At 57.0% G+C, this 12877-nt stretch overlaps 2 protein-coding genes across 2 annotated transcripts in view; both read left to right on the top strand.

The window, feature by feature from the left end:
- Window positions 1-1114: 1114 nt before the first annotated feature.
- On the top strand, window positions 1115-8367 carry Bsg (basigin (Ok blood group)). The gene is made up of 7 exons (XM_008837213.3): window positions 1115-1272; window positions 6291-6456; window positions 6571-6653; window positions 6834-6970; window positions 7078-7354; window positions 7587-7611; window positions 7854-8367. The coding sequence occupies exons 1-7, from the start codon at window positions 1206-1208 to the stop codon at window positions 7915-7917; spliced, it is 819 nt and encodes a 272-aa protein (XP_008835435.1). The 5' UTR covers window positions 1115-1205; the 3' UTR covers window positions 7918-8367.
- Window positions 8368-12537: 4170 nt separating this feature from the next.
- Window positions 12538-12877, top strand: part of Hcn2 (hyperpolarization activated cyclic nucleotide gated potassium and sodium channel 2) — a 22697-nt gene continuing 22357 nt past the window's right edge. Inside the window, exons 1-2 of the mRNA XM_029565505.1 lie at window positions 12538-12549; window positions 12712-12872. Coding sequence (XP_029421365.1) covers window positions 12538-12549; window positions 12712-12872 — 173 coding nt within the window. The remainder of the gene's footprint in view (window positions 12550-12711; window positions 12873-12877) is intronic.

Below are 12877 nucleotides of genomic sequence, written 5' to 3'. Positions count from 1 at the left end.
CCGCTGAGCCATCTCTCCAGCCCCATAAATAAAATATTAAAAAAAAAAAAGAACAGTTGTTAGCCACCATGTGCTACTGGGAATTGAACTTGGGTCCTCTGCAAGAGCAGCCAATACTTTTAACGGCTGAGCCAGCTCTCCAGCTCCTCATTTTTTAAAAAAAATTGTGATCATGCCGGGCATGGTGGCACACACCTTTAATCCCAGCACTTGGGAGGCAGAGGCAGGGGGATCTCTGAGTTCAAGGCCAGCCTGGTCCACATAGTGAGTTCCAGGACAGCTGGGGGTACAGGGAGACCCTGTCTCAAAAAGACAAAAAAAAAAAAAAATTGTGATAAAACGTACATAATACAGAATAAGCTCTGATTGGAGATGTCTCTGTAGTAGCAGATAAAACTGCTTGCTGCACTTTCCAGAGGACCACAGTTTGGTTCCCAGCATCCAGGGTAGGCAGCTCTAGAGCTCTAGGGGATCCAACACCCTCTTTTGATCTTCACAGGCAACTGCACACACTGCACATACCCACGCGCGCGCGCACACACACACACACACACACATAAACACTTAATTAAAATTAAAAATAAATGTTAAAATAAGCCATGTAAGCGCACGCCTTTAATCCCAGTACTCAGGACGCAGACTCAGGTGGATCTCTGTGAGATCGAGGCCAGCCTGGGCTACATAGCCATCTGGGGCTACAGGGAGAAACTGTCTCAAAATAAAAAAAAAAAACACAAAAAGATATATTAAAAAAAAAAGGAGTGGGCACAAGATGGCTCAGCGTGGTAATGCACTTGCAGCCAAGCCTGACAACTGAGTTCGATCCGGGACCCTCATGGTGGAAGGAGAGGACGAGTCCTACGAGAGTTGTCCTGTGACCTCCACACGCGTGTCCCCTCCAGACACGCAAATAAATGTCATCTATAAAAAAAGAAGCAAGGATGGACCGTCAGGTTCCAACCCTCACCCCCTCACCCCCTCCATCCCACCCCCGCTTCCATCGCGGGAGTCCGACGGCGAGTGCGTGCGCGCGCGTGCGCATTTGGAGGCGTCCTGCGTGCCCGGAGAGCTCACCCCGCCCCTCCCCGCGACGCTGCGTACGTGCGTGCGTGGGTGCGCGCGCGCGTGCTCGGCTCCGCCCTCCCCTCCTTCTTATAGCGGAGCTGCGGGGCCGCGCGGACGCCTGGACGGTTGGACGAGGTGACATGGCGGCCGCGCTCCTGCTGGCGCTGGGCTTCGCGCTGCTGGGAGGCCACGGCGCCTGCGCGGCGGGTGAGCGCGGGGCGGGGGCGGCGGGGAGGTGACCTGGGGCCAAGTCGAGGTCACCCCAGCATAGGGGAGCCCGGCGCGGGGAGCAGGGGTGGGATATGACCCTAGGGACTAGGGGGACGGCGGTGTCGGGGTGACCTCAGCTCTTGGAGGCCCAGCATGGGGAACTGGGCTGAGATGTGACCCTGGGGATTGGGGGTATAACGGTGTCTGAGGGTGGCTTTGGGAGACCGAGCGTGTAGAACGGGGCTGGGTTGTGATCTTGGGGACTGGGGGAATGGAGATGTTGAGGTGACTCCAGCTTTGGGAGCCGACGTGGGGAACAGGACTGGGATGTGATCCTGGGGATTGGGGGTATAACCGTGTCTGGAATCGCTCCAACTTTGGGGATCCAACATGGAGAACAGAACAGGATTGGGAGGTGACCCAGGCGATTTGGGGGTACAACAATGTCTGGGGTGACCTCAGATATTGGGGACAGGGACAGGAGGGAGTCACCACTTTCGGGTGTCTTGAGAGTGACCTCAGCTTTGGGGGACCTCAGGTAGGATGGAGTGGCCTTCTTGGGGGTCCCCTGGGATGTTTGGGGGCACAAAAGTAGCTGAGAGCTATGTCTCTAAGATTTGGGATTCTGTAGGTAGAGGGACCCACCACCTTGGTGTGACCCCCAGTGGGAGACACTTTAGGGATTTGGAGTGTCTGTGTAACCCCACGTTTGGGGAACCTGGAGTGAGGAACGGAACTGAGGTGCTTGTTGAGATTTGGGGCAACATCAGTGACTGAGATTGACCCCAGGTTGGGGGGACCTGGCTGTGGAGGGATCTGCCACCTTGGGGTGTCCCCATATGGGCATGGGCTGGGAAATGACACTGGGGGCCTAGGGGTACAGCGGTGTCTTGAGGTAACCTGGTTTAGGAACCTGGGAGCACAAGAGTGTAGGAGCTGCCACCTTGAGGGGTTCCCATGGGGGCGGTTTGGGGCTGGGAGGTGACCCTGGTAATGGGGGGCAACAGTGACTGGCAATCACTCCAGGTTTGGGAGGCCTGGGGGTGGAGAGAGCTGCGGTTTTGGTGGCCTCACTCTGGAAACAAGGCTTGGAAGTGACCCAAGGGATTATGGGGTACAGCAGTGTTTACGGTGACAACCCCCAGGTTTTAAGGACTTTGGGATGGAAGACTCTGCTCACCTGGGCCTCCCATCTGGGGGAGGTGCCTGGGAGGCAGCCTTGGGGACATGGGGCAACACTGCCTTAAGGGGGTATTGCCAAGGTTTGGGGTAGCTGGAGGTCTTGGTTGCAGGGAGCTGCTGCAATTTGGGGGTGTCTCTATATGGGGGACCAACTAACTTGATGTCCCCATCCCAGGGGATGGTGATGGGAGGTGACTGCAATTTGGTGGGGCACAGCTCTGCCTATGGGAGACATTACCCTGGTTTAAGGGACCTAGAAGAATGGAAGTAAATAACCGTGGAGTGGGGGGATAACACTGCTGGGGTGCTGTCCCTGAGGCTTGGGGAACCTGAATGGGAAAGGGAAGGGTAACCTTGGAGAGTTCCTGAGGGTGGCACTTGCCCTCTTTGAATTTGGGGGAGCCCTAATTAATTAGCTGTGTCCCTGATATTCCTGCCCTTATTGGAATGAGTGTCCAGGTTTCTCATGTCCATGGGGTTCTGCTTTGGGGCATCCCTGGGCCTTGACAGTGGCTACCTATCTTGGCCCCTAGTTAAGAAAGGTGATGGGGGCCCCTCTGGGCTGGGAGCTGGTTGGGTGCTTGTCCGACCAGGGAAGGCAAGTCAGGGCACCCCCACTCGGGGTACACTATGTGATTGGTCCTGGACCCACAGCCTCTAAGGACCTGGAAGGATTAACATTCCAGGGAGGATTTCTAGTGGCTACAACCCAGCATGCACCCCTGTCCTGCCATCTTGGAGTCTGCACACAATGACCTTGGATTTTTGCCTCATTGAGGCATAGAGGGGAAACTGAGGCCCCAGAGGGAGGGATCAGGTGTTCAAGGTCACAAGGTTCAGCTCAGGAGAGTTGGGAAGGGCCTAGCATACATTGGGTTCCCACCTGCAGGCTGGCCTGCCAGTCCCAGCCTGGCCTTTGTTTCTTGTGACTCTATGCTGAGTCTGGGTTAAAGATTTAGCTTCCCACAGGGAGCAGGCAGAGGGCAGAACCCTGTGATCCGGGACTTTGCTGGAGAAGGGGGCATGAGCCCAGCAGTGGTACCCTGTGTTAATCCTGACCCATTTTCCCAGTCCCTCTTCCTCACCATCCACAGGCCTCTTACTGAGCTCTCCTAGATCAGAGCCATGGTCCCCGTGAGTGCTGGGGCACCCCCCTAGCAAGGTGGACACAGCTGATAAGCTGTCCGCCGTCCTGCCCTGTACAGGGAGGGTGGCTGGAGGCTCCCACCCTGCCTGGGCACAGGTCCAGTGGCCTCTGGCCCGCTGTTAAGCAGACCTTTGCAGAGCCAGCATCTGGGCACAGTCTCATGGAACCTGTGCATGGCATGAGCTAGAGTGGGCCTGGGGCTCAGTGACCTGGTTTGTCTCTGACCAGGTCAGGACATTTCCTAGACACATTGGGTGTCTTCCTGAGTGGGTGCTGCAGTGCCCACCCAGGTCTGTCTGAACCCCAGTACATAAAGTGACAGGCTCACAGTGCAGTTCAGAGCTGGGTAGGGCGAGGCTGGGTGTGAGCCACCTTCAGAAGCTGAGCCCCCACCCTGTGCCCTGCAGTACTGGGTTGTTTACCCCTACAGACTGGCCTGGCCTGGTGCCTGCCCTGCTCTGAGTGGGCAGGGAGGAGGGCTGGATGGGCTTCTAATCACATGGCTAGGCTCCCAGCTAGAACTCTTGAAGGCCCTGAAGTTTGGGTTAGGGTTACTTGTCATCCCTAAGCTGTGCAAGATGGCATCTGCTCAGAGGGCTGTACCCTAAACCTATCTGGAGCCCTGTGTGGGAGGCTGTGGATGGCATGCCTGGGTGTTCTGGAGAGGGTGACACAGCCTTTGGAAGCTCAACAGGGACTAGGGCTGGGATGAGTGAGGGCCTGGGTCCTGGAGGCCACCAATCTCCCCTTAGTGAAACCCCTAGGTGAAGAGATGTTAACACTTAGCAAAGGACAAGAAGGAGGGGCCTGGCCTGCACCCTTTCCTGCCTTGTCACACCCATATGCCCCAAGCTGCAGGTTGGGCAATCTCTGCTGTGAAGGAATGTAGGTTACCAGGAAATCACTCTGTCAAAACTACCACTGTGTCCTGGGGCAGGGGATGAGACCCAGGTGGCAGATGTCACACTTGGGTCATCTGGAGCTTTGGGGCAGGCCTGTGTCTTAGTCCAGAACACAGCCTCAGGGCCTAACCCCTGGGCATGTCCTGCAGACCCAGCCTGTGCTCATGCCTGTGTGGAACACAGGCATGCGGGGACCTGCCAGCTGCTTCTACTGATGTGTTTGGGGCAGACGTGTCACTCTGAGAGTCCCGGGTCCCTCTATAATGCTAAGACCCTCTGTTTAGAACCCCTGGTAACCCTGCCCCAATGCTTTTGTTTTGTTTTGAGACAGAGTCTCACTGTATCTCTGGCTGGCCTGAAACTCCCAGAGATCTGCCTGCAGCCTCTGCTGGGATTCTGTGGGGGCGGGGGGCAGGGGGGATACCCAGTCCCAGCTTTTTATATTTATTTATTAATTTGGTGTGGGTGCACACATGCTCTGGGGCATGTGTGGAATTAGAGGACAACTCACAAGAGTCAGTTCACTCCTTCCACGTGTGTCCCAGAGATAGACCTTAGGACATCAGGCTTGGCAGCAAGTTCCTTTAGCCATTGAAGCATGTTGCCTGGCCCCTGGTGTTACTGTTTTTCCACTGTAACTTATCTCTACAAACAGAAGGGAGACCCAGGTCCCCACTCTGGTCCTGGGGGCAGTCATCCTGGTGAGTGGTTTCCTTCCTGCCTGCATTCCTCCCTCATAATAACAGGCACTAACCCTCTCCTCTAGCTGGCTTCATCAAGTCCCCACTGTCCCAAGACCAGTGGGCAGGGGGCAGTGTGGTCCTGCATTGTGAGGCCGTGGGCAGCCCCATCCCCGAGATCCAATGGTGGTTTGAAGGGCATGGTCCAGACGACACCAGCTCCCAGCTGTGGGATGGTGCCTGGCTGGACCAAGTCCACATCCACACCACCTACTGCCAGCATGTAGCCAGTTCGCTGACTGTGGATGGGCTCGCCACAGAGGACACAGGCACCTATGAGTGCCGGGCTAGCAATGACCCAGACCTCAACCACCTGACCCGGCTGCCCAGGGTCAAATGGGTCTATGCCCAGGCCAGCATGGTGGTCCTCGAATGTGAGTGGCCAGGACGCCTTCCTCTGTTTCCCTTTTGTGCTATCCAACCCCAACTCCCATTAGAATCAGATGCTGCTCTGCCCTGCCACCCGCTGAGGCCTGGTTAGGGATGGGGTGGGCTGGACTCTGGTGAGCATCACCCAGCCAGCCCTGCCCTCCTGTGAGTGGGTCCTTGGCCCTTGTCCTGACTGTCCGTCCTGCCTTGCTTTCTGCACCCTCAGTGGCCCTGCTGAGCATTGTGGCCCTGCAGAAACAGCCATCCTCCTGGCTTGCTGTCTTGTGTGTCTGATGGGGTTGGGGTCTGCTACCGGAGGGGTCTAGCCAGGTGACAGCCCCCCCCAATTCTCCAGGGATCAGCTTCCAGTTCTAAGTGGTGGTCAAACAGCAATTCCTGAAGACAGTATTGCCAGCTGACCACAAGGCTTTGCTGTGAGAACTGGGAGTCAGCACCCCCTTGGAGCTGGGTTCTAGTTGGTGCTAGCCAGTCCAGTAGGCTGGTTCCCAGGTCCTCACTGAAAGGTGGTGTGGGGCAGCCCTGTTTGCCTTCCCCTCAGATTTGAACAAGTGTGATGGTAGCAGGTGGCTGCAGAGGCCCTGGCCGTCCAGGTCCAGGACGGGCTGGGGGCTGAAACCTCCAGGCCCCTCTGACCCTCTCCCCGTGGCCTCTTAGCGGGCATCATTACAACCAGTGTGAGGGAGGATGGCGACAAGACTTACCTCACCTGCTCCCTGAATGGCAGCCATGGCAGCCACTTTGATGTCACTGGCCACCGCTGGCTGAAAGGGGACAAGCTACTAAAGGAGGATGAGCTGCCAGGCCAGGAGACGGAGTACATGTGAGTGAGGCCTCAGGAGGACGGGCCCTGTTCTGCCTCCCACACCCCATCACCCTTGGAAAGCTCAGGGCTCCTTTGTCTCCCAGAGCCACTTTACCATGCTGTGCCTTGCAGGGTGGACACAGTTGACCGCTCAGGTGCCTATTCCTGCGTCTTCCTCCCGGAGCCCATGGGCAGAGCTGATATCTCAGTGAATGGTGAGCTGCAGGGCTGGGGTGAGGATGAGTTGTGGGGCCAGGAGGGACTGGGAGGTAGTGAGCTGGGGCCAGGAAGTGAGTATGTGTATGGGCTAGAGCGGGTATCAGGGCTGCAGGTCTTTCGAGGGCTGGGCCATTAGTCTCCTTTCTCATCCTGTTCCCCCCATCCCCAACTCCCAGGGCCCCCAAAGATCAAGCCTGTGAAGAAGTCAGAGCATGCCAATGAGGGAGAGACTGCCATACTGGTCTGCAAGTCAGAGTCCCACCCTCCCATCACCCACTGGGTCTGGTTCAAGTTGTCTGACTCTGAGAACCAGGTGAGGGCTGTAGCTGGGACATGGGGCGTCAGGCACAGTGGAAGGCTGCAGCAGGGACCTGCATTGATGTGAGGCTCCATCCTCACAAGCCCCTGCCTCTCCCCAAGCCAATCGCCAATGGCTCACAGAGCAAGTTCATGGTGAGCTCTACTGAAGAGAAGTCTGAGCTGAGCATCAACAACCTGGACATGAACACCGATCCTGGCACCTATGTCTGCAACGCCACCAACTCTGAGGGCAGTGCCCAGGCTGAGATCACCCTGCGTGTGCGCAGCCGCCTGGCTGCCCTCTGGCCCTTCCTGGGCATCGTGGCTGAAGTCCTGGTTCTGATCACCATCATTTTTATCTATGAGAAGAGGCGGAAGCCAGACCAGGCCATGGATGGTGAGCTGGTTGCTGCTGGGCCTAGCAGGGGCTGTGCAGGGCCTGGGGCTGGATTTCAGGGTCAGACCTGGGACTCTACTCTGTGTAGACCACCGTGAAGAGGGGCCAAGCAAGCCAGACAGGCTACAGCTGGCTGTGGGGTGTACACCCCTGGGGTTAAAAGGGCCCCTGGCCTGCAGAGGCCCCCCCTGACACTTATCCTCTCTTCCCCCCTACCCACTACCCATCACAGAGGATGATCCTGGCTCCGCCCCACTGTAAGTCTAGTATATTGGGCTGTAGGGAGCATGCATACCCCATGTCTTCTGGATTGGGGTGGGTCAGTGATTGGGGGGCTCCTCCCAGCGGCTTGGGGGTGGGGGCTCCAGCCTCTGTGTGTGGTCCACTCTGATGGGAGTGCTGAGGGTACAGAAGAGTGGCCAGGCTCCAGGACTGGCTGTCCATGGGTGTGAGGCCAGCCTGTGCCTTTTGAGGGCTCAGCCTGGTTTTGTATCCCCAGGAAGAGCAGTGGGCATCACTTGAATGACAAGGACAAGAATGTGCGCCAGAGAAATGCCACCTGAGCAGCACGCAGCAGCAGGGCATCTGCCTCCATGCCTGCATCCCACCTGACCGGCCCAGCCCATCCCTCCCCATCCCCACCTCCTGTCACCTTCTGTCCTGAGTGCTGAGTGTGTGATAAGTGTGTGAAGACCCAGAGTTGCACCCTGAAGAAAGCCTGCCCAGCGGCCACAAGCTACCCACAGCCCCTGTGTTTCTAGTTTAAACTAAATGAGTGTTTCTACATAGAGAATCTATCTTCCCTTTAGGGGTTTTCTGTGTTTGTTGTTTTGTGTTTTAAGTTTTCACCAGAGTCCTGTGGAGTGGGGCCTTGGGGATGGTCCTGCCCTGGGGTCTCCCTGGCTGTGAAGGAGGCCCCACCCACCTGCATCTGTGTGGAACTGTCCCCCCTGCTGCGGGATATGTGGCTGGGTGATGGGACCCCACCTCCCACAATAAAGGTTCACCTGCCACATGTGTGTACCACCTGAGGCTTCACAGGGTGAGAACAGCCTGTAGGCTCCTAGCAAGCCATTGGAGTAGGGAATGCTTATGGGGTCACAGGCTGGGCAGGGGTGTGGCTCAGCAAGTGTGAGGTGCAGATGGAGCATGGGGAGGGGCTGGGTGGGCCTCAAAGGGGTGCCCCCCCCATGTCTTCTGGGTTGGGGTGGGTCCGGGTTTGGGGGCTTCTTTCAGGGCCTGGGGACTTGCAAGGCCCAGATGGTGGACAGGCAGGTCCAGGTCAAGATGGACTTAAGTCTTGAGACGGGGCAGAAGGAAGGTTCCAGCCCTGAGGGATAGGGGTTGGGACAGGCTGGTAGGGAGGGTTGGACTGGTGATGGTGGGGGTCACTAGGTCCTCCAGGGGACATAGGACATGGATCAAAGTGGTGAAGTCAGTAGTGCAGAGCTGGGGAGGCTGGCTGACCCTCCTCCAGTTCCCAGAACCACAGGAGTTGAAGTTATGAAGTAAAATGGTGAGGGGTCCAGAGAACCACTGCCCAGGCCTGAAGTCTGACTAACATACTGGCCGTTCCCTCCAGCTGCCACCAGAGGGTGCTATATCCACAGTTTCTGGGGACTGGGCCTAAGACTGGCTCAGGCTTCTGTCGCTCACACCCAACTGTAGCAGCTGAGATAGGGTCCCTCATCCCCCCCACACCACATCCTGACCCTAGCAGGACAGGACAGAGCATCTCCCAAGGCATGAAGATGTCCATCCAAGGCCTGTGAAGAGGGAGGTGGGTATTGTCCATTCCCAGCACTGCCTAGTTATACATCCAGGGTTCTGCTGTACCCCAATATCCCAGAGGAACTAGATGACCCCACCCTTCAAGTTACTGTCCAGCCAACTAGCACTTAATGAGCACTGGCTGCATGCAACCCAGTGCCCAGCACATGGTGACAGACGTGTGCCCCGTCCCTGAAGTCTGCCTCGGTTTCCCCAGAGGTGAAATGGATGCTCCACAGCTTGAGACAAAGTCATCTTCATCAAGCATATAGGACATTCTGGGAATGGCCTCCAGGGTCTTTTCTAGGAATTTCCTGGTACCACCCCCCAATGGGGGTGTAGCGCAGAGCCCCACAGCTTTTGGAAAAAAGTCATTGATGGGGTTGGACCCAACGTGGAGCTCAGCTGGCTGCTCCCTTCTGATCTTGGCAGGTGGGACTGTCATGCCCCCTGGCCCCTGTTGGACCTCATCTATCCAATCAGTCTATGAAAACAGTATGAAGAGGGATGGTGGGGCCAGACTACCCTTTTATGCTCCTGCCTGCCCCCACACCCGGTCTTGCCATCTTGCAACTGCCAGGGACACTGAAGCCCAGGTTGAGGACGTCGAGGCTCAGGAGGGCAGCAGATGGGAGGATCTAAGTCAAACCAGCCAGAGATGTGGGGCTCTCCCTATTCCCACCAAGGTCTTGGGGTGCTAGGGGAGGAACATCTCAGTGAACAGTAACATCAGAGCCCAGGTGGTGCAGCACACCTGTCATCCCAGCACTCAGGAAGTAGAGTCAGTTGCATCAGCAGTTCAAGGCCTGTCACACATAAACACATGCACCCCCACACAAGCCACATAAACAGCCCGGGGTCAGCATCAGCCTCCTGCCACCTGGACTGTGAACCAGCCACTCCTTTCTTGAACCTCAGCCTTCAGGCCAGGTAACTGCTGAGTGCCATTGGAACCAGCTTCCCCACTGGTCCTGACCCTGGCCTGACCTAGTTCTGTCCTCCTGGTTCTGATTTCCATTCAAAAGGCCCCCAGCATGAAATGATGGAGGGTTAGCCAAGTAAGGTCAAGGAAGGCTCTGGGGAGTAAAGGATTTGAAGTCATGAGATTCTGCCTGGTGCTGGAGAGGTGGCTCAGTCTGTAAATTGCCCATGAGAACCTGAGATTGATCCCCTAACACACTCCCCCCACCCCCCGCAAAAAATGCCAGGTGGGGCTGGAGAGATGGTGTAGAGGTTAAGAACACTGGCTGTTCTTGGAGAACACCTGGGTTTGAATTCCAACATCCACATGGCAGCTAACTATACATAACTCTAGTTCTGGGGGATCCAGCAGCCTCTTCTGTCCTCTGAAGATATTGCACAACACGGGTGCACCTACATACATGCAGGCAATAAACGCATACACATTGGGGCTGGAAAGATGGCTCAGCAGTTAAGAACACTGGCTGCTCTTGCAGAAGACCTGGGTTTGAATCCCAGCACCCACATGGTGGCTAACAACAATCAGTAACTCCAGTTCAGGGGATCCCACACCCTCCTCTGGCTCCACACATGTAGACATACACATACAGAGAGGCCAGAACAGATTGGCCTCAATCTCAGAGATCCACCTTCTTCTGCATCCCAAGTGCAGAAGGTATATACCACCACACCTGGCAGAGAAAATAAATCTAGGAGAAAAAAAAAATTGGACAACTCCCGAGAAATGACATACATGTTGACCTCTGGATGCCACACGTGTACATGCACCTACACACACAGATACACAGACGCACAGCCCCATCTGAGACCTCGGTCCCTGCTCCTGGCACTTAACATATACTGCATAAAAACTGGGGTAGGTGTCAGCACAGGTGTGGGAAGACCAGACAGTAATGGGCAGTTCCCACTCACTAGAGATACCTCATCCACAGTGGAGCGTCAGTACCCCCAAGTGCAGACATAGGCCAGGATCCCCCAGAGTTCCAGCATTCTTTGTGATCCCTGGGCTGGCAGAGCAGCATGGTGGCATGATGGGTCCCCAGGCAGCCAGCAGCCCAGATTCCTCCTCCCTGCGCTCAGTTGCAAGCCCCTGCTCTGGCGACCTGCCCAGCCTGACATCTTCCCAGGGTGAACATAAAAGATCTCCCTCATCTTGAACAAGCATCTATCTGCCCTGGGGTGGGCCACAGCTGGGCACAGCTGACTGCCAGAGGAGGCCGCAGGGGTATCTCCAGAGTCCCTCCAGGTGGAGGCAGTCCATCTGTGTCAGATGAGGACATGGGGAAGGCCAGGGCACACCCTTGTCACTACTGAACACCTGCCAGTGAACAGATAGTCACATTTCCATCCTTGAGACAAGCAACCAACATGGTTAGGCTAAAAAGACCATAAGGATCTAGGACCCACTCCGCTCATTTGACCTGGTGGACCCAGACAGGCCCAGGAGAACATGAGACCTAAAGGAGGCCCCAAGAACCAACCTCCTCCCTGGGAACTGTCTTCTACCAGTTCCCAGCCATCCCTCCCCTCACTGACCTCCTGTTATAACCCCCTCCCCACTCTGGTGAAGCTGGGTTTGGGGCTAGAACCAGGGTTAGTGTCATCACCTGGCTCAAGTCCAGTCACACCATTAGGTCCACCAGCCAGAAGCCCATGTTTCCCCAGAGGTGGGGCTGAGGGTGGAGGGCAGCCTGGGGCCTGAGTCAACAGGGACAGAGAAGTGCTTCCAGGAGGACCTGTAATGAGAGGGAAGGTGAACCTGGGTGCCCCTGGAGACCCCTGAAGGCCACTATTCCCGGGAGCCATCCTGTGTTGGAGGGCACTCCTTGGGGGTGAAGCCTGGAGGGGTGTTGAACTTGGGATCAGCATGTTGAACTTAGGGACCTCTAAATCCTTCAATACAAGCAGTAGAGCTCTAGCTGGGCATCTGGCCATCAGAACACTATTATGGAAATCTGGCACCTTGGGACAGGAAAGAGTCTGGTACCCACTGGAGCTGCTGTCTCCCAGAGGGAGGGGGCAGCGGCTGCCCAGCCCATGGTATCTTCCATGGGAGAGCCCCAACTGGGAAGAAGGGCAGCTCTCAGTGACACCAGTGACCTTGGGTGCATTTTCGGCTTCAGTTTTCCCATGGGAAAACGAGGCCTGCAGGCATTTCCAGGGTCTTCAGTGCATTTCCACGGTCTCCGTGGCTGCCTGACCTTGAACCTGCCTGCGGACCCCGGCCTCAGTTTCCCCTTGGGAACCAGGCCTGCGCACATCTCCAAGGTTGGGACGGGGGTTTGAGCCCACTCCCGGCTTCAAGCCTCAGTTTCCCCTCTGGGTGGAGGCCTGTGAGCAACTCCAAGGACTCTAGGCTGCCTGACCTTGAACCTGCCCGCCCCCGTCCCGCCCATGGCCTCAGTTCCTCCTCTGGGTCGAGGCTTGCGCTGATGTCCGCCGAGGTCTCCGGGGCTGACTGAAGTGAATCGGCCCCCCGCCAGCCCCGGCCTCAGTTTCCCTTCTGGGACGAAGCCTGCGCGCCAAATCCAAGGTCTCCGTGGCGGCCTGACCTTGAACCAGCCCTCAGTCCCGCACCTCAGTTTCACCCCTCCCCTTGTGCGTAGGGGTGCGCGCGCCAACCCGAGGTGCGGGTGGGGGTGGCGCAGGTGGAGGCGGGGCTCCCGCCCCCGTCCCTCCCCCACGCGCAGAGGCTCCGCCCCCTCGGCTCCGCCCTCCCTCGGGCTCAGCCGGCGGCGGCGGCGGCGGCTCCGCTCCGCACTGCCCGGCGCC

The sequence above is a fragment of the Nannospalax galili genome, unplaced genomic scaffold, assembly GCF_000622305.1.
Source record: "Nannospalax galili isolate Female #2095 unplaced genomic scaffold, S.galili_v1.0 scaffold77, whole genome shotgun sequence".
Lineage (NCBI taxonomy): Eukaryota > Metazoa > Chordata > Mammalia > Rodentia > Spalacidae > Nannospalax > Nannospalax galili.
The sequence above is the reverse complement of the archived record's forward strand: the minus strand, read 5'-3'. Positions and strand labels throughout refer to the sequence as shown.

Excerpts from the sequence above, each read along its gene's own strand:
- Bsg (XM_008837213.3), top strand. The coding sequence starts at position 1,206 with ATGGCGGCCGCGCTCCTGCTGGCGCTGGGCTTCGCGCTGCTGGGAGGC. Across the intron at positions 6,654-6,833 it reads AGCTGATATCTCAGTGAATG|GGCCCCCAAAGATCAAGCCT; the intron begins GTGAGCTGCAGG and ends CCCAACTCCCAG. Across the intron at positions 7,355-7,586 it reads GCCAGACCAGGCCATGGATG|AGGATGATCCTGGCTCCGCC; the intron begins GTGAGCTGGTTG and ends TACCCATCACAG.